The sequence below is a fragment of the Corvus hawaiiensis genome, chromosome 22, assembly GCF_020740725.1.
Source record: "Corvus hawaiiensis isolate bCorHaw1 chromosome 22, bCorHaw1.pri.cur, whole genome shotgun sequence".
In the NCBI taxonomy this organism is placed as follows: domain Eukaryota; kingdom Metazoa; phylum Chordata; class Aves; order Passeriformes; family Corvidae; genus Corvus; species Corvus hawaiiensis.
Window position 1 is genome coordinate 4,212,583 of NC_063234.1, and position 26,251 is coordinate 4,238,833.

General features: G+C 46.5%; 1 protein-coding gene across 11 annotated transcripts in view; it reads left to right on the plus strand.

Moving 5' to 3' along the window:
• The window catches only part of CAMTA1 (calmodulin binding transcription activator 1), a 235,325-nt gene that overhangs the window by 59,662 nt on the left and 149,412 nt on the right, over nucleotides 1–26,251 (plus strand). For all 11 annotated transcript variants that reach the window (XM_048326078.1, XM_048326088.1, XM_048326080.1 and 8 more), the window contains 2 exons: nucleotides 2,463–2,530; nucleotides 21,950–22,085. In XM_048326078.1, coding sequence (XP_048182035.1) covers nucleotides 2,463–2,530; nucleotides 21,950–22,085 — 204 coding nt within the window. The remainder of the gene's footprint in view (nucleotides 1–2,462; nucleotides 2,531–21,949; nucleotides 22,086–26,251) is intronic.

Below are 26,251 nucleotides of genomic sequence, written 5' to 3' on the forward strand. Positions count from 1 at the left end.
TGCAGCTGCTGAGCCCCAGCCCTTCGTCAGCAGCCCTGCCCGTGCCCCACCATGCTGACAGGGAGCCACTGGGCAGAGGCATCTCCTGGAAACTTCTGATCAACCACCAGTGCTGGGCTGAGCACTTTCCTCTGCACAGCTTACACAAAGTTGTAGTTACAGAAAGCAGAACATACAAGGAATGGGGTTTAAGTGGGTTTGGCAGCAGAGAAGCACGTCCTCCTTCCCCAGTGTGTATCTGTGGCACTGACTGGCTGCTTGGCCTTTCCTCTGCCCAAACGTGAGCAGGCTGGGCCAGGCCAGCAGCGTGGAAACCCATGTTCTGCCTCACGTGGGAGCCTCTCGTTGCTGCAGCTCCTCCAGTTGGTGACGGTTTGGGATTAGGATTTCCCATGTGCCTGGCATGGGCCATCAGGAAGGAACAGAGTGAATGAGCCGTGGGTAAGGCTGAGTTCCTTCACATGAAATGCTTTGGGTTTCTGTGCCATAGCAATGTATTTGTTCAGCCACAAAAGTTAAACATGGCTTATTTCTCCTTACAGCAGTTGATTTTTAGTAGGAATAGGCAAAATCCCAGACTAATCTGAATCCCCGAAACTGTCTCGGCATTGAAGGGGTTGGTTTCTGTAAATGCCTGCTTGCCTGGTGCTGGGGAGGATGTGCAGGGAGCTCTCGAGTGTTCCTCAGTCTCTCTAGAGCTCATCTTGCTGTACAGCATGAGGTGAAACTGGTTCGTAGCATAGTGAGCTGAGGACACATAATGTGGGATGGGTTGGGAATAGAGCTCTGCTGATTGCAGCACTTTTGGTGGAATTACTGCACTGGCTTTAAAATACCCCAGAGATATTTTTTCATATTTTCTGAAGAATTTTAGTTACAGAGTTCTTTGGTGGTTTTGGCCTGTTGGGAATCTGGGGTTAGACCTTTTTGGCCATGCAGCGTCCAGATTTCAGCACTTGGATCTGATTCAGCTGCAGCTGCTATGAAAGTGTGAGGATTGGGAAAGGTCATCAGTGTCGGTGGTGGAGGTCTGCATTGGCTTACTTTGATACTGAATTTTATTCAGCCATTAGCCATTAGCCAGAAATTAAAAAGAGGAGTGTTTGGAGCTTTGTGCCACTGCTTCATCATCTGCTTGTATGGGGATCCCTTAAACCTGCAGAGACTGGCTTGGGAAACAAGGGGTGCATCGATGGATTCCAGGAGAATTTATTTGCAGTGTAAACATGTTGGTCAGGAGTCATTAATATGACATTCACACAGCTCTAATAAAGTACATAACACGGAGATCTGGCACCGCCGCAATGCCCAGAGGACATTAAGTATGAGTCTTAAAACCAAGAGTATTGGAAACAAGATATTTTTACGTCTCGTTTGGGAGTAATATAATTGCATTTTGTGGCTCTAGCAGATGCTTGGGCCAGCTGGTTGGAGAGCATTGTGGGGGTTTTTAGCTTTGGTACTGTAAGCGACAGCCCTTATATAGAGCTAGCTAAAAAAAAAATAATAAAAATCCTTCTCCTGGTGGAAAGCCCTGGTGCTGGCGTGTGTTCTGCTCTTGGGAGGTACAGCCTGGGGACACTTCTGCTATGGTGGCTGTGGAGATGATACTGCACCTGGTTTGGGGGTCTGATTTGAGGCATTTGTACATTGAAGGCAGCTTCACTGACCTCACTTGTGCAGCTTTTGTTATTCAGGTCCCTCTGAGAGGGCCGGGAGGCAATTTCTGGAAGACAACCATCAACCCCCTACATTTTTCTGAGTATATCGGAGGGGCTTATTTTCAGCACAGTCGCAGGAATCTGTGGCCATCTCTAGATGTCGGGACACTGCTGGTATGGTGACAGTTGCCACCTTGCGACCACCCCGGGTTTGTACCCAGGAAACGGATGAAGGTCTGTCCCGCGTTCCTCAGGCCTGTTTACAGGCACTGTCGTGAATTATCTCGCCGGCGCCGATAATTTCCTGCAAACAAATCAGTTCTGATCTGGAAGTAATCGCCCGTATCATTCTTGCAAGTGGGAGCAATGACTTACGTTGATGTCACCCGCTGGCTTTTTATGGCAACGATTAATAATTCAGTAATTCTCTCTGCAGTGATGCTGTTCTATTTATAAATATTTCATTTAGCTCCCCGTGTCCATATTGTCGCTACCCTCCCCTTTGCTTCCTGACGTCACGCCGGGCTTGCGGTGATGCCGTGGTCACCACAGTTACCAGCAAATTCTCTGTGCTGGAAAATGTTAATGCCTTTCCTCATTTGCAACTCTTCATTGTCCTGTTTAAGCCTGGCCTTGGTGGCGTGGATGTGAACATTTACCGAGCGCGCTCTGTCAGTCAAAACCTGATTTCAGCTGCAGCCTGGCCCGGGGTAGGCGGCTCCGTGTCTCTGTTATAAAACTTTCCAGTTCCCAACACAGCCATGCAAGTAACTCTGTTTTCTTTCTGCATTTCTCTTTCAGGAAATTGCAGCTTATTTAATAACGTTTGAAAAGCATGAGGAGTGGCTAACAACCTCCCCCAAAACCAGGTAATGTTCTCCTGCTCAGCACATTGACTCTCTCGCGCTGATGACTTGACTCACTGATCAATGCCTTGACCACCAAGTGGAAACTCCCAGTCATGTTTGATGGCTTGTGACACCAAACTCTCATTAATTGCCTTAATGAGCATTTTATTGAATGAAATCAGATTGATTAAAAATGGAACAGCTACAGTCTTGGCAGGTTAAAGTTTTAACCCGATTGCTCAGGATTTAATTGTATCCGTTCAGATGAGCGGATCTGAAGCCTCTGAGCAAGGTCGCGGGCTGTTTATCTTGACAGAGCTCCCTTGCCTCTAACTTTAAATAAATAAAAAAGCACCAGCCCCACCATGTGCTGCCTGTTCACAGGCAGGCATGGGGATTGTTTGTGTTCTGGTGTTTCCCTTGGTGGGGTTAAGTGTTTGATGGTGAGGAGGTCCCAAAAAGCTGCATTAACAGACATGTTTGCAGTTTATTATTCAGTAAATGTCATGTCTTCTTCGTGCTGCCATAAATGTTTAACTTCTCGCTCCCCTGGGAACCCAGACGTGGAGTTTTGGCTGTGGATGTTTTCCTGCTGTTTCAGCTATGTTCTGGCTCCATACTAACGCAGAGAACGACTCTTGCTTTCTGGTCTTGCTGGGCTTTTGCTGTTTTTCTTTTTCCCAATCCACCCCTTTCCTATTGCAGAGGGCTGGGTCATTGGAGGGAGCCTGCTGGGACCCAGGTGAGAGAAAAGCTTATTCTGGCATCCTGCATCCCAGCACCATCCATTGCAGGGGCCAGTGCCGCAGGTGCCCGGAGCAGCGTGCTCCACGTTTGGCATCACCTCCTGCTGCCATGAGCAGGGACAGAGGTCACAGTGGGACACAGGGAGCGGTGCCATCCTAACAAACAGCACAGATTGATTCCAGGTGTTCCACAGCACCCAGCTGAGGAGAGGATGGACGTGGAGGCCTTCTCTGCACCTCTGCAGTGTAGCTGCAGGTGGGGCGCACAGAGGAACTGCTTTCCATGAAACATGGGGAAAAAAGAGCTGTGTTGTTTTACTTCTTGGGTTTTTTTCCTCCCAGACTGTATATTTTTGTGACATCTGTAAGTAATGCATTTGCTTGTCGTATTAAAATGTGTAGCACCGGGGAAGGAGATGTGGCAAAGCCAATTGCTTTCTCAGTGGTTCTCCAAGACCTGGAGCTGCCACTCCAGGTGGTGGAAGGGCCCTGAATGGATCTTTCCTGCCGGTGGCAGCTGTGAGGCTCTCCTTGGCTGCAGAACAGCAGGTAATTCAGTTAATAATAGGGAAGTTCTTTTCTGGGTTGGTAATCTCAGTTTCAGAATTAATTCAAAACAATTTCTGGCTGAGCCTTTGCCAGAGAAGCCTTTTAAGGGGTCAGAAAACACATTAACTAGTCTGGCGCTGCATCGTATCATTAAAGATACGAGATTATAAATGTTTTTGTAGCACCATCTTATGATCTTAAGAGTTTGGTTTGCTAAAGGCAATGCATGAAAACAATTTTCTGATTAACATATCCTTACCTTCCTCTTGTGTGTTTACACTTGGAAGAAAGAATGTCCCAGGAGAAGGAAAGTTGTGACAGGAGTTCAAGGTCCTTCTGAAATTGTTGAGTTAGTTTTCTATTTTTTTTTTTTTAATATAAAAATTAATTGGAAGAGTTAAATGCTGAGTTGCTACAATCAGGGCTCCTGGTATTACAGAATTAATGACATCGATTTGGCACTGAACTGGAACACTCCCCGTTCTTTGTTTGCTGCTGTGAGTGCTACTAATTTCATCTCACAAAATTAATAAAAATTAATTGCACCACTGACACACACGGAGTTTCCTAATACGATGATGTATAGTGTGCTCTGAGGAGCCACTGCTGGATGGATGCCGTGGGGGCTCCGGGCACGGCTGGACGGTGCCCGTGGGAGCTGGTGCTGCTGCAGCTGTCGGCAGAGGGTTGATATTGGTGACGGGGTTTTGGTGCTGCCCAGCTCAGCCACCATCGAAGGAACTGCTGCAGATGGTCAGGCCAGGCTGGGCTGTGATGCCTCCTCACAGGTCACTGAGCTGAGGCAGAGGGTGGCAATGAGGGACAAGCTGGTTTAGAGCTGGTTTAGAGCCAAGCTTGCTGTTCTGAATGTTTTCATCTCTTTCCTGAACAGAGGAACATGTTTACAGCGCAGTTGGGTATTGCTTTAGTCGTGGACATAGAGGGGGAGCCTTCTTGCCATTGTGGTGGCCTTGAAGGAGCTATGACAAACCATTGGAAAGTCCCTAAAATCACTTTTTTATGAAACTTCTTGGTGAATGACTCCAGTTGATTGAATACGCTGATATAAATGTACTGGAGCATTATTACAATAGTCTTTTGAGCACTCCAGTTGATCAACATAAATTAGCGAGTACACCTTGCAAGCATCGACCTTGAGGCTCCCTTGGAATGGTGTTTGGTTACTTGATGATGTGCTGGGTAATCCGCAGCGGGTGTTCCGTCAGCGGGGCGGGGGAAGCATTCTGCTAATGCAGCAGGGCCAAGTGTCTGACATTTCCAAGTTTAAATGCAAATCACGATGACAAAAAAAAAATTACTTGACATTTATATATCAAGTAGAACTTAATTATTATTTATTTTGGAATTTCAATGCCAAAGTTAATTTTCTGAGTCCAGAAACATCCTGCCAGAGGAAGATGCGTTGCTTCTCTGTTTCCAGGTGCCTTCTGTCATTAGCATTTGCACAGTATTTTAACAATATTCTTGAGTGATCCGAGGTGGCTTCACTACTTCACAAGTGGGCCTCAGGCAATGGAAAAGCCTTGGCTGTGCCCAGAAGCTGCAAGGTCACTTTTCCAGATGAGAATGTGGTTCAGCTGTGTTCCTGCTCCTTCCTGCTTCATGTCTCGGAAAGAACACGAGGGGATTGCTGGGGGACCAGCCCTGCTCCATGGCGAGAGCACGATGGGTGCAGTCCCTGGAGTCTCTCCACCTCCTGTCCGGCTGCCCGTTGCCCAGGAAGCACACCCTGTGCCTTACCTGTCCATCAGTCCAGCGTAAGGAACATCCCCTCTCTGGGATATCTTTATCAGCGGCATCTTAAAGGAAAGTTAGGATCTTGCAGTATATTAATTCTGTATTAAATAATTAATAGTAAAATTAATTGAATTACTCCGTTTTCAGGTAAAAAATAGGGTAATAAATATTCATAACTTATATTATTAAGGGAATTTCCATTTCCTATGTCGTTAAAGTGAGATTAGCTAAGGTTGGGTTTAAATGAAGATTGAAAACAATTGTGCTTTGGAATTAATTCACTGTGTTAGGCCATTACCTTGCGAGCCTTCTTTCCAGTGTGCTCTCTGTGAGAGCTGTCCCACTGCATGGAGTGGATGCTGCTGCCAGGATGTCCTGGCCCTTGGGAAATGAGACAGGGGCTCACTGTGGAGGAGAAGCTCATGGGAGCTGGAGGCTGTGAAAAAGCAGCTGCCCAGAGCTGTGATTGGTGGCAAAAGTTCTGTCCATCTCCCATTGTGCTTGTTGCAAATAAAAGTCCTCTCGAGACCTTGTTTAGACTTTCAAGGCATGTTTTAAAGGTCCTGCTCTCTCACGTGGTTCGTACTCTCCATAGGATCCAGGACCATTAACCTTGCCCGTGGGCAGTGCTGATACTTGGGTTTTCTGCTCGTGCTGCTGGGAGCTCTGCCAGCATGTTTGGGGTCGTGTACGACCTCTTTGCCTCTGTCGAAGGCAATGTGTGTGTGCTGTCAGCACTCCTGGCTCGGGATGCTGCTTGACATAATCCCTACTAAATGTGGCACATCTCTCTTTACACTTTATAGATTTCATGAGTCTCAACACTTTCTTCTCGCTGCTTTCAGTATTTCCTTCTCTTTATTTTCCCTGCAGAGAATAAACAGTGCAGAGATGATTTTAAGAGCCCCTAGTTCATATAGATTTTTAGCTGCTGTAGTCCAGGGGTGTTGAGACACCAGTAATGAATTCTTTTAACAGCTCACCATGTTGATTGTAAAGTGACCTAAGGGCAGAGTTGCTGGGAGCCATCCGGATGCCTGGCCTGACTCAGGTGATGGTCTTCAAGTATTCCTTCCAAATTCTTCCCATGACAAATCCAGCCTGGTGTGTGCTGGTGCTCTGGGAGAGCTGGTTTCCCTCTGTATTTAGCTGGCAGCTCAGAAGAGCTGTCTCACAACAGAAGATGCCATTGGTCAACCTGGACAACCAAGGCAAGAGGTCTGTGTTTTTGTTGTGGATTCACCTGACACAGAGGCTGCAGGTTGGCTTTTCCAGCCCACCAATGGCTCTGCAGCCCCTGTGTGTGGTCACCAGGCTTGGGCTTTCCCACATGTCGGAGGGATACGTGTCAGAGATGATGGCTCCACAGCTGGTCCGTGCACAGGAACACCTGCCCCCACTGCCCAGCTTTGCAGGCACACAGGGCTGGGGTGCAAAGGCTCCTTCTCCTCTTCATGTGGGCTCATGAGAGCCCTGCAGCATTGCCCCTTGGAGGAGAAGAGAACTGTGGAAAACATGGAATCATGAGAAAAAGCAATTATCTGATAACAAAGCAGTGAAATTATTCAGTAAACCCATCTGCCTGCAGTGAGGATTGGTAGGTTTTTCTGTCAATGGATATGGCCAAGGAAAACAACATGGCTTTGGACTGACATTCAGTGTTTGACCGGCTCTGACTGTTCTTGATCTCATGTTACAGGGTGGGAGGATGCTCAGGGTTGAGGAGGTGTGTGTGATCTCCCTGTACTGGCCCTGTGATTGGGGATTAACAAGCTACGAGGCAGATCAATGAGGAGCTACCGTTGTCCTGGGTAGAACAGAGGAAAGGGTGCTGGAAGAGGTGTTGGGTTGGGGCTTCTGATGTTCACACCCAGACCTGGCAGACCATTCCCTATTGTCCAGCATTCTGTGCTTCCCATCGAAGGGGACCGTGAAGGACAGGGCTTAATGGCCATTGTGGAACCACCTTGGGCCTGCCCTTTCCTACATCATATGTGCAGGCTGCAGAGGGGCAAGAGACCTGCTGTTTGCTCTTCAGGCTGTTTTAAACGGCAACAAAATGAAAGTCTTTGTCACATTTTAAAGACTTATGCAACTTAATTTATATTTATATGGCACCGAAGAATCATCTTTTGTCCAGGAGGTGAGATATGCAAAAATAACCTTTAAGTTGCTCCTAATTGACCCTTAATGATATTCTCTTGTTTCTTCCAATACAGTCTCTGCATCAAAAACACCATCCAGCAACTGCTTGTTGCATCTTAATGGCTGCAAATAGCAACTGCTGAAAAAGAAACTGTTTATTTGGGTTCTTTATTTATTGACAGGGATTTTTGCCTCTAAGAAACCTGGCCCTGAGGTTGGAGTGCAGGGCTGAAGCAATGCACCGTGACCATCTTGGGCTGGCAGGGATTGGGGTGCCTGAGCCCTGGAGAGAGGGCTGCTCTGTGTTCAAGGGGTGGATGCTTTGATTTCCAGATGGGGACAGTGTCTTACGTATGACAAGCACAGTGTGAGTTAAGTTGCCCAGTGGAATGTTAGCCAGCGTGTGCTGGTAACATGGAACTGGGGAGAGGATGTTTGTGCCTGTGTGTATGCAAAGCAGCTGGAAGCATCCCAGAGGACCTGCTCCTCAGCCTGGAGAGGGCAGATTGGTTTGTGTCGTGGTTGTTGGAAGATGAGGAGCTGCCTGCAGAGCCTGGGCTTTTTCTTTTGGTGCTGAATAAGTGTGTGTAGGCAGTGAGCAGGCTTTGCTTTCACTGTGGTGTGAGGAGTAATTGCTTGGCAGGCACAGGTACTGTAGGTGTGCATTGACATTGTAGTGAAACACTGGGCAAGTGTGTGATCCTGCTCAGCTCAAATGCGGAGCAGTTGGTGGGTGAGCGGTAATGAAGCTGACAGCACCGATACAGGTGTTCAGGTTTGAATTTTTCTTTTTTTTCCTTTCTAGTTCTGAAAACACAGATTTACAACAATCTGGCATAGATTCTCCTCAAGTTACACTCGGTTGGCGTTCTTGCTACGCACACTGTAACAATACTTTAATATAATTAAATTTTAAATTCCGTGTAGAATCTTGTGGGTAGGCAGATGTACCGGTATGTTAAACTTTATGTCACTTAAAAATGGTTCTCAAGTACATCAGAGGGAGCCCAGCCAGCTGTAAAATGATCTGCTTTATGGCGCTGCTTCGCAGCTTTGGTGTCTGTGTTTTAATTACAGATGTACCTTAAGTCTCACACCCTCGGATAACTCCACCAGGCCGTTTTGTTTCCTGTAAGTTACTGACAGGATGTAAAGTGACATGAGGGAAGGTGCTGCTGGGGTTTTCCAGAGCTGCTGTTTGTGGGAGCGTTGAGTTTCTGACTCGTGCTGCTGCAGCTTTGTTTCCTGTAAACAGACAGTACAGTCTCCTGCCTGGGGCTGCTGCACCTGAAGCGACATCACCAGTATGACAAGTGGTAAAAGGGGTTTTAGGAGCCACTTTGCAGCCCTGGGCAGGCAGGCATGTGTTGGGACTGGTGTGAGGAGTGGCTTTGTGGCCCCAGGCAGGCGGGCACACGTTGGGACTGGTGTCAGGGCGGGTGGGCATCTGTCCCTCCGTAGCCCCTCTGCCTCCCTGGCTCATTCTCAGCACCAACACCCGCCAGCCACCCACGAGCTGAGATGAGCTTTGCCCATGTTTGCTCCACAGTAAGTGGAGCCAGTGGCTGGGCTCAGTGCAAGATGGAGGTTTCCAGTGCTGTGAAGTGGGAATCTTGTTGCTTGGCAGGCAGAAACCATTAATGGTGCTGTTTCTGGAAATAAAGAAGTGGCTTTGTCCCGAGGCATCCCACGTGATGATTTGCTGAGTTGTGCGGCATGATTTATGCCTAGACGTGGGATTATTGTTATCTATTGATTCTGAGGGAGATGAAACATCAGTAAAAGCCCATCAGAAGCCTCCTGGTGGAGTGTGAAAGGTTGAAGCTTTCCTGACAGAAATCCTGTTGCCTCTTTGGTGGTGACTCGAAATCCTCTGCCCAGCCAATCTCAAAGCATCACCTTGCAGTCCTCCTTTTTCTCCTTTCAGCATTGCCTGTCTCTGTCCAGCGAGGATGTGCGTGGTGCTGCAGGGAGGTGTTGAGGTGAGAGGTACTGGTGGGTCCCTTGGGGATCCTCTGGCCTCCTCTGCTCTGCTTCCAGCAGGCAGCAGCTGTGTCACTCCCTGTCCTTTGTCAGAGCTTGTGTGATTCCTGCTGCCATCAGTGAGAGTGAATTGTGAATACAGGAGAGTATTATTTCTGTATTTATTTTGTAAATGTCAAGGATGAACTAAATTAAGATAAATAAGGCTGTTCCGTCTCACTGTTCAATTTACAAAATTTTGATGAGACCAATAACATCTGTCCTGGTTCCATCTTTTGGCCAGCTGAAGGCAGCTGCAGGTCTGACAGCTCTGCTCCACCTGTCCCCCCGCAATATTTACAGACAGGAGATCTATAAGTGAAGCATTAAGCCATTTGGTTCTGCCTCTGCTCTGACTCCAGTGGAGAAGCTGAGAGGGTGATGCGGCTGACAAAGAGCTCCACCCTCACAAGTGGAATTGTTGTGTTGCTTTAAGTGCTGTTGTAAAAGGCGAGTGATGGGTGAACACATTGCTGTGAGTCGCAGCGATGAAGCTGGGTGGAAGTAAAGCCTTAGTGAGGGTGCCTTATCTGCAGCCTTCCCTTCTCCTGCTTGTCCTGGGAGGGGGAACTGTGGTCTCCTGCTTTCCTCTGGAGAACCTGGACACCAACACTCACCCTGCTTATGTGGTGTTAGGTTATGGGTGCATTCCTCTCCTTGTATGTGGGTCTGAGGACCAGAGCAGCATATGGAACGTCCCTGCTGTCCCTCCATGCCCTCTGGAAGGTGACCATTTATTTCTCATCAGTCGAGCCTCTTGCACAGCAAATGGGTCATGCAGGGGAGATCTTCTTGCTGGATAAGCAATTAACTAAAATAAACTACTCAGAGGACAAATTATGCAGGACTCTTGCTCTGTAACAAATGAATTAATTGACTTTGGTATTTGTGGGATGTTCCCACTATTTTATTTAATTCTCTCTGGCTAAAGGGCTCCTGTGTTTCCCCCTGCTCTTATGCTGCTGCAGTGAGCAAACAAGGTATTAGGGGTTGATTTACATGGTTACAAGCAAAGGAAGCAAAGTGATAATTGTGGAAACCTTTCCACATTTCTTAAGAGAGACAAAACCTCTTTTAGCAGCGTGTCCAAGAGCCTCTGTTTGACCTGTTTCTCTGGGATGCCATCAGTTCTCTCTGCAACCTCATGAAGCCCATTCACAGCAGCAGGGCAGCGCGGCATTGGCTGGAATTGTGATCCACACACACTTGCAAGGGCTTTGGAAGCACCAGCGCTGCAGGGCTCTGATGGGGCTGCTCCTAGAACCACAGTACAGTCAGGAGCCACGGTGGGCTGGTGCAGGGATGGGGACAGCCATCTCTGTGGCAGTAACCCCAAGTTGTTTTGAAGGCTTTGTCTGGATCTTTGCAAGCGGCAGATGCTGTAGCAGTGCGTTACCTGGGATATTGCGTGGAGCAGCACTGCAAAAGGATTACAGCTTCTGGCCCTCGGCTGGGCCGGTAACTCATGAAACCATTTGGCCAAGTTGCTGGGTTTATTTACAGTAATTAAATTAAAGCCCTGGTACAAATCTTTGCTGTGTAACAGGATTTGTCAACAGCTAAGAAAGGGTGACACTCTTGGACCAGTTGCCAAGTAAATACTCCATGCGTAAGGGGACGTTGAGTTCACCAAGTAGTGCACAGTCCCAGCTCCCAATGCCAAGGTGAAACACAGCTCTTCCACTCTTCAGCTTCTTGTTTCTACTTTGCAGTATTCAGGCAAGATGCCTAAGGCCAGGGATGGTGACACTGGCAGTGGCATGGCCTGGGGACCCATCTCCCTGCTCAATGGCATTTGTAATTCCAGACAGCTTTAGAAGACCCAACCAGTCTGTGCAGCAAACTTTTTCTGATAAACTGTGCCCTTTGAGAACAGCATTAGCCAAGAGCAGGGCAGTATTTTGTGCTCTGTTTTAAATTTAGGATATGAAAGATTTGGAGGATTTTATAATCGCAGCTTTGTGTGCTTGCTCTGCCTCCTCTTCTCCCTCTAGTTTTACTCCCAGGCTTTTCTAACTGCTGCTCTGTCTGGTTTCTTTTCCTCTTCAGTCCTTCATCTCATCTCATCTCATCTCATCTCATCTCATCTCATCTCATCTCATCTCATCTCTTCAACTCCTGAAATTTATAGAGAGGTCACTTCTAATCCTGCACAGATCCCAGATCTGGAGGGACTGTTACATCTGTTATGGCTTCCTTTAGCCTGCCCACCTGCCCCTACCAAAATCCCTAGTATTGGGTGAGATGGCACAGCCAGAGGCATGTGCAGGTGGGAAACCAACCAAAGCAGGTGATGTATGGGCACAGTCCCACTGTTGTAGTCTTGATGTGCCAGAGTGGGCAGTGGTTAGAGAGGGGGTTCTGCCCTTAGGAAGGACATGAGGGCACTCTAGGTAACATATGAGAAGGATCAAATGAGTAGGGTTGGAGTTTTTTTCTTCAGATTATATTGTTCATAGGGGAGCTAACATTTAATCTTAGTTTCTTGCTGATACTAAAAATTTGGCGAAGTTCTGGAAAGTGAAAGTCTTGCATGGCATTAACACAATTGCAGCATCTGACTCGTTGCAGGGATTAGATGAGTCTCCACTTGGCGCCTGAACAAGTAGGTTTCAAACATGCCGAGGATTTGACAGTTGCATCAGATCACAACTGGTGGGAGGGAGGTGAGAGGAAAGCTGTGGAGGCCGTGCTTGGATTCAGGCAGCCTGGGGAGAGGCCGGGATTCCCGGCACGATGCTGGCAGGGCGATCCTGTGGGAAGCATCAAGTGTCCGTCAGGGAGTGTTTCATGTCCTGGCAGGGTTCTGCTGAGCAGAGCGGGATTTGGTTTGGGAGAAGCCGAGTGCCAGGCCCGCTTTGGGCCCGTGTTCCCATCTTGTGCTTCTCCTGTGACGGCCGAGCTGAAACGTCCTTGTGAGAACATTGCCCTTGGATTTTAACTAAACAGAAAAGGTCATGCCTTCCCTGCACCAGTGTGTAGGGAACAGTCACCCCTTGACTGATCTGTGTCAACCTGAGCTCAGAAAATAACAGAGGCAAGAGGAAAAGGAAGGTTTTGATCAAAGGAAATTGGGCAGACATTGACCCAGTGATGCTGGATGCTGTGCTGGGTTTGGGGACAGTGAGTGTGGGGTGACACGAGGTTTAAAAGAGCAATTCATGCTGACTTGTAGTGTCACAAATTAGGGCACAATAGAAAAAGGATTGGCTGTTATCAAAAGTCGGTTCAGGCTAAATTAATCTGAAAATGTGTAATTTCATCTGAACTCAGAATACTGGAATGTAATTAAATTCCAAAGTAGGATGAGCTGAGAGGGTGTAAGAAAAGATAAGCATCAGAATAAGACAATAATTGAGTTTGTATTGTAAACACATTCCTGTAGGAATTTGGGATTTTTTAAGCTGCTTCATTAGAAATTTTAAGTCGAGAGTACTTAACAGCTTGGGCATATTTTGGAGAAGTGGTTGACTACTTTTGTATTTGTCTGTGTTCTTTGTTTGCAGGATTTTCTGTATTTGGGGTTTATTCTCCCTTATCATCTACTAGTTTATTAATAAGTTTGAAGGGGAGTAAGGCTTAAAATTGGAAAATGTGTATTTCCATATAAAGCTGATTGTTTTGTGGACTCATGTTTTTCGTCTTAATTTTCCCTAAAATGGAATCTTTAATATATGCAATTGATGAATTAGGTTAGTACTAAAAACACTCTTAATTCTGACGTGCCTCACATGAAATACTGAAGCAAATATGTTGTCTTTGTTCTGTGCACAAGTTACTTGCTCAGTCCGTCAGGTAGGAAATGAGCCAGCTCAGGTCACGCCGTGCCATTCTCCTGTCACTCATGGCAGTCGTGGAGCCAATGTGTGAAGGAGAGCTCATGGCTAGGATGAATGGTGTACTGCGTCGTCATTTAAATAGAGCTGTGAACACTGATTTGAACACTAATCAGCCCAAAACCTCCTTGTCAGGCTTTTTTTGAAGATGACTACAATTGGCGGTTTGAGACTCCTTTCTCTGGTGCCAGCATCTGTGCAGTGAGTGTTGGATGGAAAAAATGGGCGCTGCCATGCTCTCAGCTTGATCCAGACCCCAAACGGTGTGGGCAGAGGAGGTGATGATGGGAATTTAGTGCCTTTTTGGTGGTCCTGCACAGCCTGCTTGGTACCGGTACCTTACATTATGGACTTGGGTAGTTTTTCACAAAAAAGTTTTTGCAGAAAAATTGCGGACAGGCTTTCTTCCTATTGACTAAAAATACCCTTAATTCTGAAAAATTACTTTGCGGATCTTCATATTTCACAGACTATAACTAGATTACTACCTTTTACTGGAATACTTTGTGTTAATGAAGACCGATTGGAATTACATAATAGATTTCCTCTAAAGAAGGCATTATGTGGTTATTTTTTACTGTCTGGCATTCTAGTTAATTGCCTTGTCATCATTAATTGATGGGACCAAATTGATATAAATAAACAGATTATATTTGTGAGGTTCATTTGAAAGAGAGGAAGGGCTGAGAACAGGCTGCCACGGGTGTTCCAGCATGTGCCAGTGACTGTTAAAGAGAGCTCAGGCTTGGTCAGTGCCACTACTTGTGAACCCATTTGGAGGATGAACTGTGAGCTCTGCCCTCCTGCCTTGGGGATGCTCACTTTGCTTGAACAAGGCTGGGGTTGCTTGCATTGCCCCATCTTAAAACTGACCTCAATAGCTTGCTCAGTCCTAAGCTTCAGGCCTACAAAGAGCTGATGGTCCTGGCTGAGGGCTGAGGACAGGCAGCCCAATCAGCCCAGCTTCCGGGACAGTTTGAGCATCTCTGGTTTCCAGGTTAATCCAGATTTATATACATAGTTACTATTAATCAGCAATCAATGGAGTCCAAGGCAAATTGACATTTTTAAGTCAATTGCAATATTGCATACAATGCTTTTGCCTGGACAGACCAAGCCGGTGGTGGCTGTCTCCAGCCCTTTCCATAGTGTTCTGCCCATCTTCTGCTGGGCCTGGCTGTGCTGATGGGGGACAGATGTAATGCTGGAGCACAGCTGGGGAGTTGCTCCCTCCCATACCAGCATTGCCAGTTCCTCCGGCGTTTGCTGTTTTGCTGCCTGCAGTGTTGGAAGTTCATCAGCTGTTGAACTGCATTTACAATTTGAAGTGGTTCTGAATTAAAATTTATAATTAATTTATTATTACTCAATTTTCAAATATTTACAGATTTTTATAGTGTCTCAAGTCATGAGTCAAGCTGCATGCTGATAGCAGAGGGAGAGCCCTTTTCCTTCCTCAGACCTCTGCTCTCCTCCTGTCCCCAGTGAGATTTTTCCCAATCCCCGGCAAAGCCGACGTGGCTCCCACCAGCCCGTGTGCTGGGGAGGTGACCCCTGCCAGAGCCCAAGGACATGGTTCACGTGCATCCTGGCAAATTTCCCTGGTGCATGGTGTTTTGGACGAAACCAAGGTACGGCCCCGCTTTGACACAGTTGTGAAAACCTTGTTAGCCTGGAGCTGGTGGTTGTTACAAGTGGGGAAATTGAACAGGAAATAAGTTAACTAAATAAATAGAATTTTTCTTCCATTTTCTTCATTCCCCATAAGAATGCAGCAGTGTTTGCACACACATGTGTTGCTGCTGTGCTGGGAAGCGACCAGAACTGAAGTACCACCCAGAGGAGGAGGCCATCTCCAAATAAGTCTTTTAAAAGTTAATTGGAGCCCTTGGTCCTCACCTTAGCAATCTGTGTTCATGGAGAAAGCAATTGGTAAGGCAGAACAGCTGCTGGCACCTGGGGGCCAGCCCTTTGGTCTGTGTGAGCACAGAGAGGGAACTGGGCTCTCCTCGGTGCACCAGTGGAGATGGTGGTGATTAATCTGAAAATAGTTTAAAGCATTCATGAATTGTAAGAATTAATTCCCAATAAATCAAATGGTTTCCCCATGGGAGTAGGGAAGAGAAATAAATGAGGGCTAAAGAAATTGATAAAAAACCTTGAGCAATAAAGAGATGAATGCCAGTTCTTTTAAAATTATATTTAAATGAACAAAGTTGATTTAACTGTCTTTTTTCATACCTTGTACTAAGATTTAGTTCTACAGCATGACATTATATCAAGAAATAATTTGCAGAAAGACTTTTTAGCATTTCATGTGCATTCTACTTAATGACAATTTTAATATTCTGTCTTTGGTCCTACATCGTTACGAGGAGGCTTCAATTGCTCGGTGTGCCAAGGACTTCATAAAGATTGTTTTTAATTTCTTTTTCAAGTCTGTTACAGAGTTCAGAGCCATCAACATGTGAATTATCATGTTGCTGAGTAAAATGTAACTGTTGTTAACTGCTTGAACTAAATATGCAGCTTTGGGACAGTGCTGTTTCCAGAAGGATCTTCCTGCCTAGGGAGGTCCAGACGAGGTGCTGAACTGAGTTCTGACCTGCTATGTCACTGGGAGAGCAGAGCTCACCCACCTGATTGTGCTTATGAATTACATAGATCTTTGTTTTTAATCTGGTTTTTTTTGGTTTTTTTTTTAATTGGCTCTAAAAGGAAAATTGTAATGGTGGAGTTCATCAGGCTGAGTAGCCATGATAGGCAGAGATGGTGTGTGAGTCTTCCGTGGAGTTCGCACTTTGGGGACGGCTGCAATACACTTAAACATAAAGGGCAGCAGAGTAAATGGCTACTGAGAAGTCAGATCCTGTTGTTATTTGTATCACTGTTCTTAGTGCTGGTAGCACTGTTACCTGTTTTGTAGCTGTGTCAAGAGCAAGGACACGGAGCAAAGACATTCATTTCCGAGGCATTCATGAGTACAGGTCTGAGCACGGGAGGAGCGGTGCTGGTCAGAGTTGTTGTTGTTGTTGTACAGGGGTGCCTGGAGCTGTCCCGTTGCTCTCGGCCTCTGCAGCCTGACGGGGACACCCACGGGGGCACGGGCAAGGCTGTGCTTCCCCGTCACTTGCAGCTGAAGCTGCTGTGCTTGGCACCTGCCTGCACTGTGCTGCAGGGACATCACTGCTGGGAGAACAGTTGGGTCCTGCTTCCATCAACAGAGCCCCAGATGTTCCAGGGATTAACTTCTGTACCAATGCACCATGCAAACAGAGTATCTTCCCGATGTGTTTCTGTGGCACCAACATCCTGATCACACCTTAAATAGCCCCAAGGAGCTGCTTTTGGGGTAGGACTTGTCAATGGGTATCCCAGCCCACACCAAAGAGGTGCCCAGCAGCTGTGTAGTGGTCTGCAGCTTGTGTTGCAGCCATCAGCATTTACCCTGATCTTGCAGAAAGGCTTTCCTTGGCAGCCCCTGGCAGTCCTGTGTGACGGCATGAAAGCCAACTTGGCACTGGCATGGCTCGTTCAGTCCTGTTTGTTGGAGCCGCAGGTAATTATTCCCATACTTAATGAATCACATTACTTTTATTGATGAACACGGAGGCTACATGCTGGAAAGAGGAGGTAAGGATTAAGTTTTATGGCCTACTGCTGCTATGAGAAAGAGCATCTAGACGCCAATTAATGCCCCTTGATGGGATTAGCCATTGCGTTAACTACAACTCTGGATAAAATTGCTAAGTCTGTGACTTTAGACTTCAACTTCTTAAATATTGTAGATATTAAGTTCACTTACATCGTAAATGCAAATGACATTTAATTCTAGATACAAAAAACTTGCAGCGTATTTACATTTCCTTGTGATTTATACCTCCTACTACATGGATAAGAAGACTTTCCTGAAGTTTTTATTTCATCCTTGCAGAGTTCAAAGACAAATTTCAAACACATAGTCTGTGATTCCTTCAGTTGCTGTGCCAATAATCCCAACCTGTAGTGAGGAGAGTGGAGGTTTTAACGGCAGCAGCTTCTCCCCATGACGTGCCACAGTGCTGGCTTTCCAGCAGTTATGGTGAAGTCTGAATATCTACATTAAGGTCTTGAGGGGCTTTTCTTTAGTTTCTGGTCCCGCTGGTGCAGGCTGGGCACATGCTGGGGTTTCTTTTCTTTCAGGGCAAGTGTGAGTCATTGCCTGAAGGTCAAAGCCAAGCGTTTATTTAGGAGGGGGGAAAAAAGTGTTTGTCAAATTTTTGTGTGATCTGCCAGTGTTACAGCTATGATGGACAAAGTCCCCACAGTCTTGAAAACATTTGCCTGTGTAAATATTATTTTAAAGCTTTCTGTCAGTACAGAAGAGAGCTACCTGTTGGTCCTCTAGGTGTCTCCCTGGGCCAGTGGGGCGATGCCCTTGACACAGGGGTTATGGCTTTGCCTTGGCCTTGGGTGACTCCATCCTTAATGAGTCTGGGTGACCTCCTAAACCAACAGTGAGTGGCCAGGTATCTGTGTGGGCAAGGGCGGGTGAGATGTCCAGGGCTGCAACTGCTTGAGATTCCTCTTTCGGTTTTCCATTTGGGCTTTAATCTTCTGATAAGCCACAGGTACAGTGGGGGGAAGTGTCAAGGTAAATGAAGACTTGAAGAGCAGCATTCCTCAGGGGGGAAATAACTTCAGTCATCAGATTTTTTTCCTTGGGCAGAAACAAGAAATAAGAGATGAGAGCATGATGGCAGTCAGGAGGCACTCCTGACTGACAGTCCCTGTCCATCACTGCTGCAATGTGAGGGCTGTGCAGCTGAACACAGTGCTGAGAGGAAGGACAGAGGAATAGATGGTCACCTGGAGTTCATCACCTGCAGTGTTTGCTAGCCCCAGAGCTCTGCCTGCTCTGCTGCATGGCAGGGCATTAGCTGAGTGGGAGGCACCTTGTCACACTCACGCTTGGCACTTCTCCCCATTCCCAAACTGGCCTGGATGAAGACAGATTCAAGGACTTGGTCTTCTTTGTATTCCTAAGGAAATGAGGACAAGGATTTGGTGCAATATTTTCTTGAAAGGCTGTCTCCTTTCATGGCTTCCTCCAGGACTCCAGCTTTTCCCAGCCAGTTTCTGCATCAGTAGGTTGCTCCTTTGGGAAAGTGGAAGTTAATTTCTCATTATTATCATGCATAGATGCAGAAGGTGGAAGATAGTCCCTTCCTGTTGTCCCTTGGCTCCATGATAACTTCATAGCCAGAGAAAATATCATGTAGGTGAAAAACAGCATCATCCAGACTGTTTGCAGGAGCCATTTCTCAGTGTGGTGGGCGGCAGGGATGGAGGGGGCTTGTCACCCAGGCCCTGAGGGCAGCTTCTGCTTGTGCACTGGTGAGGTACAGGAAGGGTCTGGTGTGTGGTACCTCTGCTTTATGGCAGCTGCGTTAAACATCCATATTCCTGTATAAAATATCCTCCTTGGATTGGAATTGGAATAAATACAGATGATAAAATAAAAATTAACTTTCAGAGCCATGGACCTTTTCAAGGAGTGGTTCTGGCTGATCTTGCTCTGTTATCCTGAAAAAGAGACTCTTCTGGATTTGCAGTATTTGCAATTCCCTTTTGGCACCCCCAGCTCCTGAGGCAGTAAAACGTAGTTTTCATTAAGTGATATGTCTGACATTTACCACATCTCGATGTGACAGTTTAGAGGGAACTGGTTAAACTGAACAGCATTTTTAATATTGCAGTAATGTAATTAAGGGGAAATCTCGGTCCTTCAGGCCAGAGGGACCTAAATTTGTGCACAAATGGAGAGGCAGATATGAAGCATCAGTTGACCAAAATATCCTAATCTTAACTTGCTTTCTGTTTATTCCCTCTTTTCATCTGGTTCCTGTTAACAAGAAGGTAAGTAGCTTTAGATTCCTGTGACCCAGGTAAGCGACTTAATCCAAAAGAAACACTGGACTTAGAGCCAGAGGTCAGCATGCGCAGCTGAGCTGGGTGTCAGATCCAAGATTACATCTCTGGAAAATCTTCCCTGGAAATCCCATTTCCTCCGTTCCCCCTCTCCTTGTCTTACTGAGGGACACTCCGGTCTATCCAGTGGCCCAGATTGCTCCTGAGCACTGTCTGGAGCCCTGGGTCACCCCAAGCAATGACCAGGTTCCCAGACCCATCAGCCCCAGGGGATGATTGTTCGTGTTAAAAATAAGTAGGAAAATAAAATTTAGGATCTTCTTCCTGGCTGTAGCAGGAACAATTTGGGCAAAAGTAGCTCTTAGGCTGTTGTGGCAATTTGTGGGAGACTTGGCAGTGGATAGCAGGGTGAGAGGGGGGAAAGCATCCAGATCTCATCAATACTTGAGACAAAAGGCTTTCTGCTTTGCAATTACTCTTCCTGTCCTTCCCCCTCCTTCCTTCAGGCCACAGGCACAAAACCAAAATAGAGATTAGGCAGCTTTTAAATGCCACAGGCTCATAAAGGAGAGGAAATCCAGAGCTGATCAAGGATTGCAGCCCGTGCTCAGGCTTGTGACTTTGTCCCTCTCATCTGCAAAGGGAAAAAGGAAATCCCCAAATTCAGGCTGAGTGGCAAAACCCCCAGAGATTTGGGCTGGAGTCACATCTGTCACATGCCCTGGGAATCCCTGGCAGGCCTCGCCTGCTGCATCTTCCCACACCATCAATTGGCTGCTCTGGGCTATGTCTGAATGCTGAGGGATGAGCAGGGCAGAGCTTTCCTCTCTTCTTCCTTACAGCGGGTGAAATACAGCAGCAACGTAGATCAGGTTAAAATTGCGTCTCGTCTCATGAAGTTATCTTTAAAAACCAGCTGCTTTCTGTGAGCCTTAAAGCAGCTCAATACCCTCTTATCAAAATCGAAAACCGCTCCAGAGATCCTTAAGAGATTTTGTTTCATTGGGCTCTATTTTCTATAAATCTCGTTAACTGCTTTGCCAGTTCCCTCTCACTGTGTTCCTTTTTCATTGCAGAAATCAACCAACAAACCTGGTTCCAGCCCCGCAGAGCAGCAGTGAGGCTGCGGAGCTCAGCTCTGCCCTCCCTGTGCCCATGTGGTGCTGGTGGCGAGGGAAGCAGGATTTCCCTGGCATCAGAAACCTCCAGGTCCTTTGAGCGTGTGTTTCGTGCAGCGCCGTGTGTGTGAGTGCGGAGGCACCAGGCAGGAGATCGGCTCGCGCTGCTTTGCCATTGCCTGCCCGGACCACGCGCGTGGCGCGTCAGCCACGGGGCGCAGCCCGACAGTGGCTGGGGGGTCTCTGGTGTTGTGAGAAGGGTTTGAGCTGACACGTGCAGGGACTGGGGTTTTATGGAATGAACACTGAAATGAGATACATAATACCTCTGCTGAATTAATGCACTAGCTACAGTGCTGTCAAACAGACACCGTGGCTGCGCTGACACCCGAGTGTTTAGTTTCAGTGTGATGCTTAGGAGGAGGAGAGGAGGAGCAGCCTCCCTGACCCCTGGGTCCAGGCTGCTGGGACCTGGAGGATAGGAGGAGGTGTAGCTTGGGAGGATGAGGCTTGGGTTTCTGGTCACAAGCAATAAATATTTGTGTGTATGTGGGAAAAATGCTCACTGCCCCTGCTGCCGGTGCAGGATGCTCACTGCCTCCCAGCTAGGAGGGTATTTGTTATTTCTCAGTGTTACAACAGACTTGTGATTCGGCTCAGCAAACAGCAAAATCTCTCTACACCCAAACTTCTACTGGGCATCACCGTGCTTTTAAAGACACTTCAAATTGCTGTTGTAGTTTTTAAGTGGAAAATGTTTTCCTGTGTCTTTGAAGTTGAGAAGGTGCTCAGAAGGAAGCAGGTTACTCCCTGTCTAGCACTGATCTAAGCAGAACAGTGAAACCATTGTATAAGCTCGTGCTTTTATCCTTCCCTTCTTTTTTGCTTGTTTATTGTCATTTTAAGCCAACATCCATGTCCCAGTGCAGCCTTAGAGGTGGTTGGCATCTCATTCTGCTGATGTGTTAGCCAAAGAGAGAGATTGTCTAATTAAATAACAACAATCCTTTTTTTTTTCTAAATTTTCTTTCCTTCTAATTTTCAGCATGTAGCAGTCAAAATACATCCAATGAAAATTTTAAATGTTGGCTATTTTATCAGACTTGCCCTTTTTTTTCTTTAACCTATCACTAGCACTTCCCACATTAGGTACAAGATCCTCAACGGAAGAGTTTGCAGATTGCAGACATCACTTCAGCCAGGTAACAGCAGCAAAAGGGGAACATTTATTCGATGCCAAATCCTGACTGTTGCTGTTCTGTGGAGCCTTTTGCTGGTCTGTGGGACATGGTTCTGTAGACACTTTCAGTCTGGTTTTGTTTCTTTATGTAATCCAAACCTGTTTCTTGCTTTCAGACCACAGAATGGTTCTATGATCCTGTACAACAGAAAGAAAGTGAAATACAGGAAAGATGGGTATTGCTGGAAAAAAAGGAAAGACGGGAAGACCACCAGAGAGGATCACATGAAGCTGAAGGTGCAAGGAGTGGAGGTAGGAGCGTGGGCTGTGCTGGGCTGGGAGGTGATGGCTCCCCAAGACACCTCAACCCAAGGCTGTCCATACCTTCAGAAAATTACTCCTATTTGCTGAATTCCATCTGCTCCCCCTGGCCTGGGGCTTAGTTGCTGGCTGGGGTTAAACCACAACTGCCCCCACCCCCAGCAAATACACTTGTTCTTTATCCCTCCTTTGGGCAAACTGTGAGTACAGCTTCCCCGTCTGCCTGTGTGGCTGCTGGCTGGGCTGTGTGACTGTAGAGTGTCTCCACACTGAGCATCTTCTGGTAGACTCTGTGGTTTTTGTGACAGGCACTGCCCGAGGGCAACCCGGCACCCCAGCTTGGGCTGCACAGCACTCTGTAACCATGGTAGCTTGAACGGGTCTGGTTTGATTCTCACAAATCTCGGCTAGGTTTTGGTAGCAATTGCTGTAATTTCTGTGTGCTGATGGAGTGTTGGTCTTGCAGTATGCAGGGGTAGAATTTCTGTTGAATTTGGCCCGAATCCATGTGTGTTTTGAGAGAATCTTTGCTCTGCTGATGGTATTCAGCCACTCAGACACATTCAGACAAGTGATTTCACCTGAGGCATTATTTCTGGAATAAGCCTGTTTGTTCTATAATATGTCATTGTTTGACACCACTTTTCTTTCTTAACCTCCATCTGCATGAGGAAAGAGCTATTTTCATCACCCTGATCACTTCTGATGTTAAAGGTTTGCACAGGTGTTGATAACAAGTACATTTATCCAAGTTTTATATTTATTAAATGTCAGTAACTTGTTCTGGTAGCAGAAGCCCACCCGCAGAGCTGTGCCCAGCCCGTTCCTAAGGCAGCAGGGCTATATTCCCGACATTGGATACCAAACTTGGGGCCAAAGTGGTCAAAGGCTGTTAAAATGTGTAATTGCAGTGTTCAGCTGTCTCATTTTGGCCAAGGAGCGTGAGGCTGCCGGGTGTGTGTTTGTGTAGGCCGGGTTGATTTTACAGCTGACAGCCTGTGAGCCTGGCTGGGGTCAGGGTAACTGGGGTGTCCATGACAGGCAGTGCTTCACCTGTGTCTCTAGGCCTGTCTGGCAGCTTCCACGCTGGACTTTGGGCTAAGCTGAGCTTTCCAGCTTCACCCCCAGGCCTGCCTTGGCAGATGCTTTGCAAGGCGCTAACCTCCCTCCTGTTGGGGTGACGGGCACCCTGCGCTCCCCACGTGGTGCTGGTGGTTGACACTCCCCCGGCATCCCCGAAGCCAGTGCCAGCAGTGGGAAAGGGACGAGTGCCCAGAATTCATCTCGTGCTCCAGCTTCCTCCTAGCCCATTTGTCATTCTTACATTCTGTCTGCTCTAATGAGGTTTTGGGGTTTAAAATAGTATTAAATGGATTGCATTATATTACACCAGAGAGGCATAACTTTGTTCCATAATTTTTACATCCAATAACAATGTTTTATTATGACAAGCACAAGAAAAAAAAAATCATCATCACAGAAATGGTGCCTTGTTTTTGTTTCGGGTTTGCAGAGTGTGATTTAATTAACTTCTGTAAACTTTCACGATGCAGAACACCAGACCCTGTGCGGTCCCTTTACCTGTAGCAAGAGGTTGTTGATGACTCTTGGCTGCCACATGAGCACATGAGGAAATAAATGGGACTTTCAGGAGGGCTGTTCCAGAGATGGAGCTATCCAGCCCTTTAGTGCCTGACTGCATGGATGTGGTGGTGATTGTGTTTAGCTCAAAGAGCCCTGCACTGAACCCATTAATTTTTGTTTTACTGAAGTGTGTCTTCTGGAAAGTAACAAATACAGATGGGCACATCATGGGAGCTGGAGGAAGCGCAGCTTTGAGGGTTTCTCCTTGTGGCTGGTCACATTTGATACTCAGGAAAATATGTTTTAAACTATTTGCTTTGTGATTTGGATGTACCAGGGTTTGGCCATTCATTCCCACATCCTTTTCCAGCTTGAGAGCCCTTTAGTACCTGATTTTCTATCTTCAAGAAGGTACTTGTACTCTCTCATCCACAGGCAGCACCTGGGTGGTCACTGCCAGTCTCTGTTCTGAATGATGCAGAAAAAGTCTGTTTTCTTGACCTCCAGGTGTTTCTTGGGCAGAATGATGTAGTTCTAACCTTATTAATTACTTGATCAGTACTCCATTGTACTTCACAGCAGCATTTGGGGTTTAGGCTTCTGATACCATTCTAAAAGGAAGCAATGTTCTCAACTAGGACACGTAGGCAGCAGATTTAAAATAACAAAAAAAGGCTTTTTTCAAATTTGGAGTGATACCGTAGTTAGCTGCATTAGGGTTTAACAGGGCATGAAATAACTGTCTGCCTTGTGGCACTGCCAGATCATCTCAGCGACTCTTGCAGCCAGAAGATAAATAGGGATCATTGTCGCACTGATGGAAAAGTACTTGCAGAGCCGACAGCCAAGAGCATCAATAGCATCCAAACATTGCTCTGGAAATGGCAGCTCGGAGGCAGCTCAGAGGAACACACTGGCCTGTGAAACTACTGACCAGCCAGTTCTGAACAGGGCTTTGTATTAGAAGATTTAATAATTAATTCCTTCCTGAGTGTTGTCGATGTGATGGCTCCTTTGTCTTTCCAAGTTCTGGGTAAAGAGAAAAATGCATTTTGAAACAAAAAGTCTACACCAGATGCTCAGGGATGTTGACATCTATCAGAACCATATAGAAGGATTTGGTGAGCATGGGTGAGGCAGCTAAAGCAAATTTAGGACATAAATGAGGAATAAACTAATTAGAGTAGGAATACACTCAAATAAGGATTAGGAGGAATAAACTGTTTAACCAAGCGGATGTTAAATGAAAACAGCCTGAAATCCTCAAGCTGTTGCCCTGGTTAGCATTGCTGTGCAGGAGGGGTTTGGGTATTACTTGGTTAATCTGATCACAGTCCTGTTAGAAAAGGCTGGATAAACCAGAAAGGAGAAGTTAATTTGGCCTTTCCCTTAATACACCTCTTTGTGCAATTCTTTGTGGAATCTCCGGTCTGTGATCCTTTTTAAAATTCTAATTAATTAGGATCCCTGGTGATGTGTTCCTAATCAATTCACATAATTAAAAATTTTAACTAATAAATAATAGTAAGGGGAGTGTTGGAATAGCTTTGCCGTGATTCCGGGCGGTGCTGCTCCACGTCGCAGGCGGCTGGCTCAGCGGATGGGTTTCTGCCTTTTCTTGTGCGTGAACTTTTCCAGGAGAGTGTAACTGCGCCTTCACGTGAATTCGTAGTAAACTGCTGCTAAAATTAAAACGAGGTCATGTTTTTATAGTGAATTTCCCTCTTGTCATCTGCGTTTTGGAAGGTCGACGCTGATCCTGCTGCTCTTTATCCTGTGTTGAGGATATTTTAGTCTCTTCAAACCCCAGTGCCTGAGAAGTGGTTATGGAGAAGGGCTGTCCCACGGCTGGGGCAGAGCTCTCTATGCCCACAGTCCCATTCCAAGCACCAGAGCTTCCGTGTTTGAAAAACCTTGTTCTCTTGTAGATTGGGTGTATGTTATCTTGGTACAATATAATAATCTTTATGAATTCCTTAAAAAAAACCCCCAAAAAAGTAAAACTTGATTTTAGTCTTATTAAGAGAAAAACTCCCTTGTGGAGATGGAGATGCAAAGTATCAATTTTGCATGCAGGACTTGTATTTAATTAATATCGTAACAGTCCCTTAACACTATTGCAGATTAGTCCATGAGGACAGGAATGAAAATTTTAGATTATTCAATTACTGCATAAACCCTGGGACATCACCATCAAAACTTCACACAGGTTTCCAGAGTATTTGGGTTTTGGCAGCATCCCTGTGCCTGCCCAGGGCTGCTGGAGTGGGGATGGCATCAGTGGCCTCTGCAGCCTGGAGCTGGGGGCACCTGTGAAGGACCAGACTTTTCCTTTTGGTAAATGACCAAATGGGCTCCTCTGCATTGTGGAAAATAACCCACCATGGAATATTGAACTGCAAAGTAGTTTTACATCTCTCCATTCCCTGCTGTCATGGGTGAAATCTACTTGGTTGTCACGGGAGAGTGGGAGCAGCCTTGGAGGAAGCACGTTGGAGCAGCCCTAATCTGGAGAGGGATTCCTTGGGCAGCCTCAGCCAATTCACTCCAATTCGCTTTAATTTACACGGGCT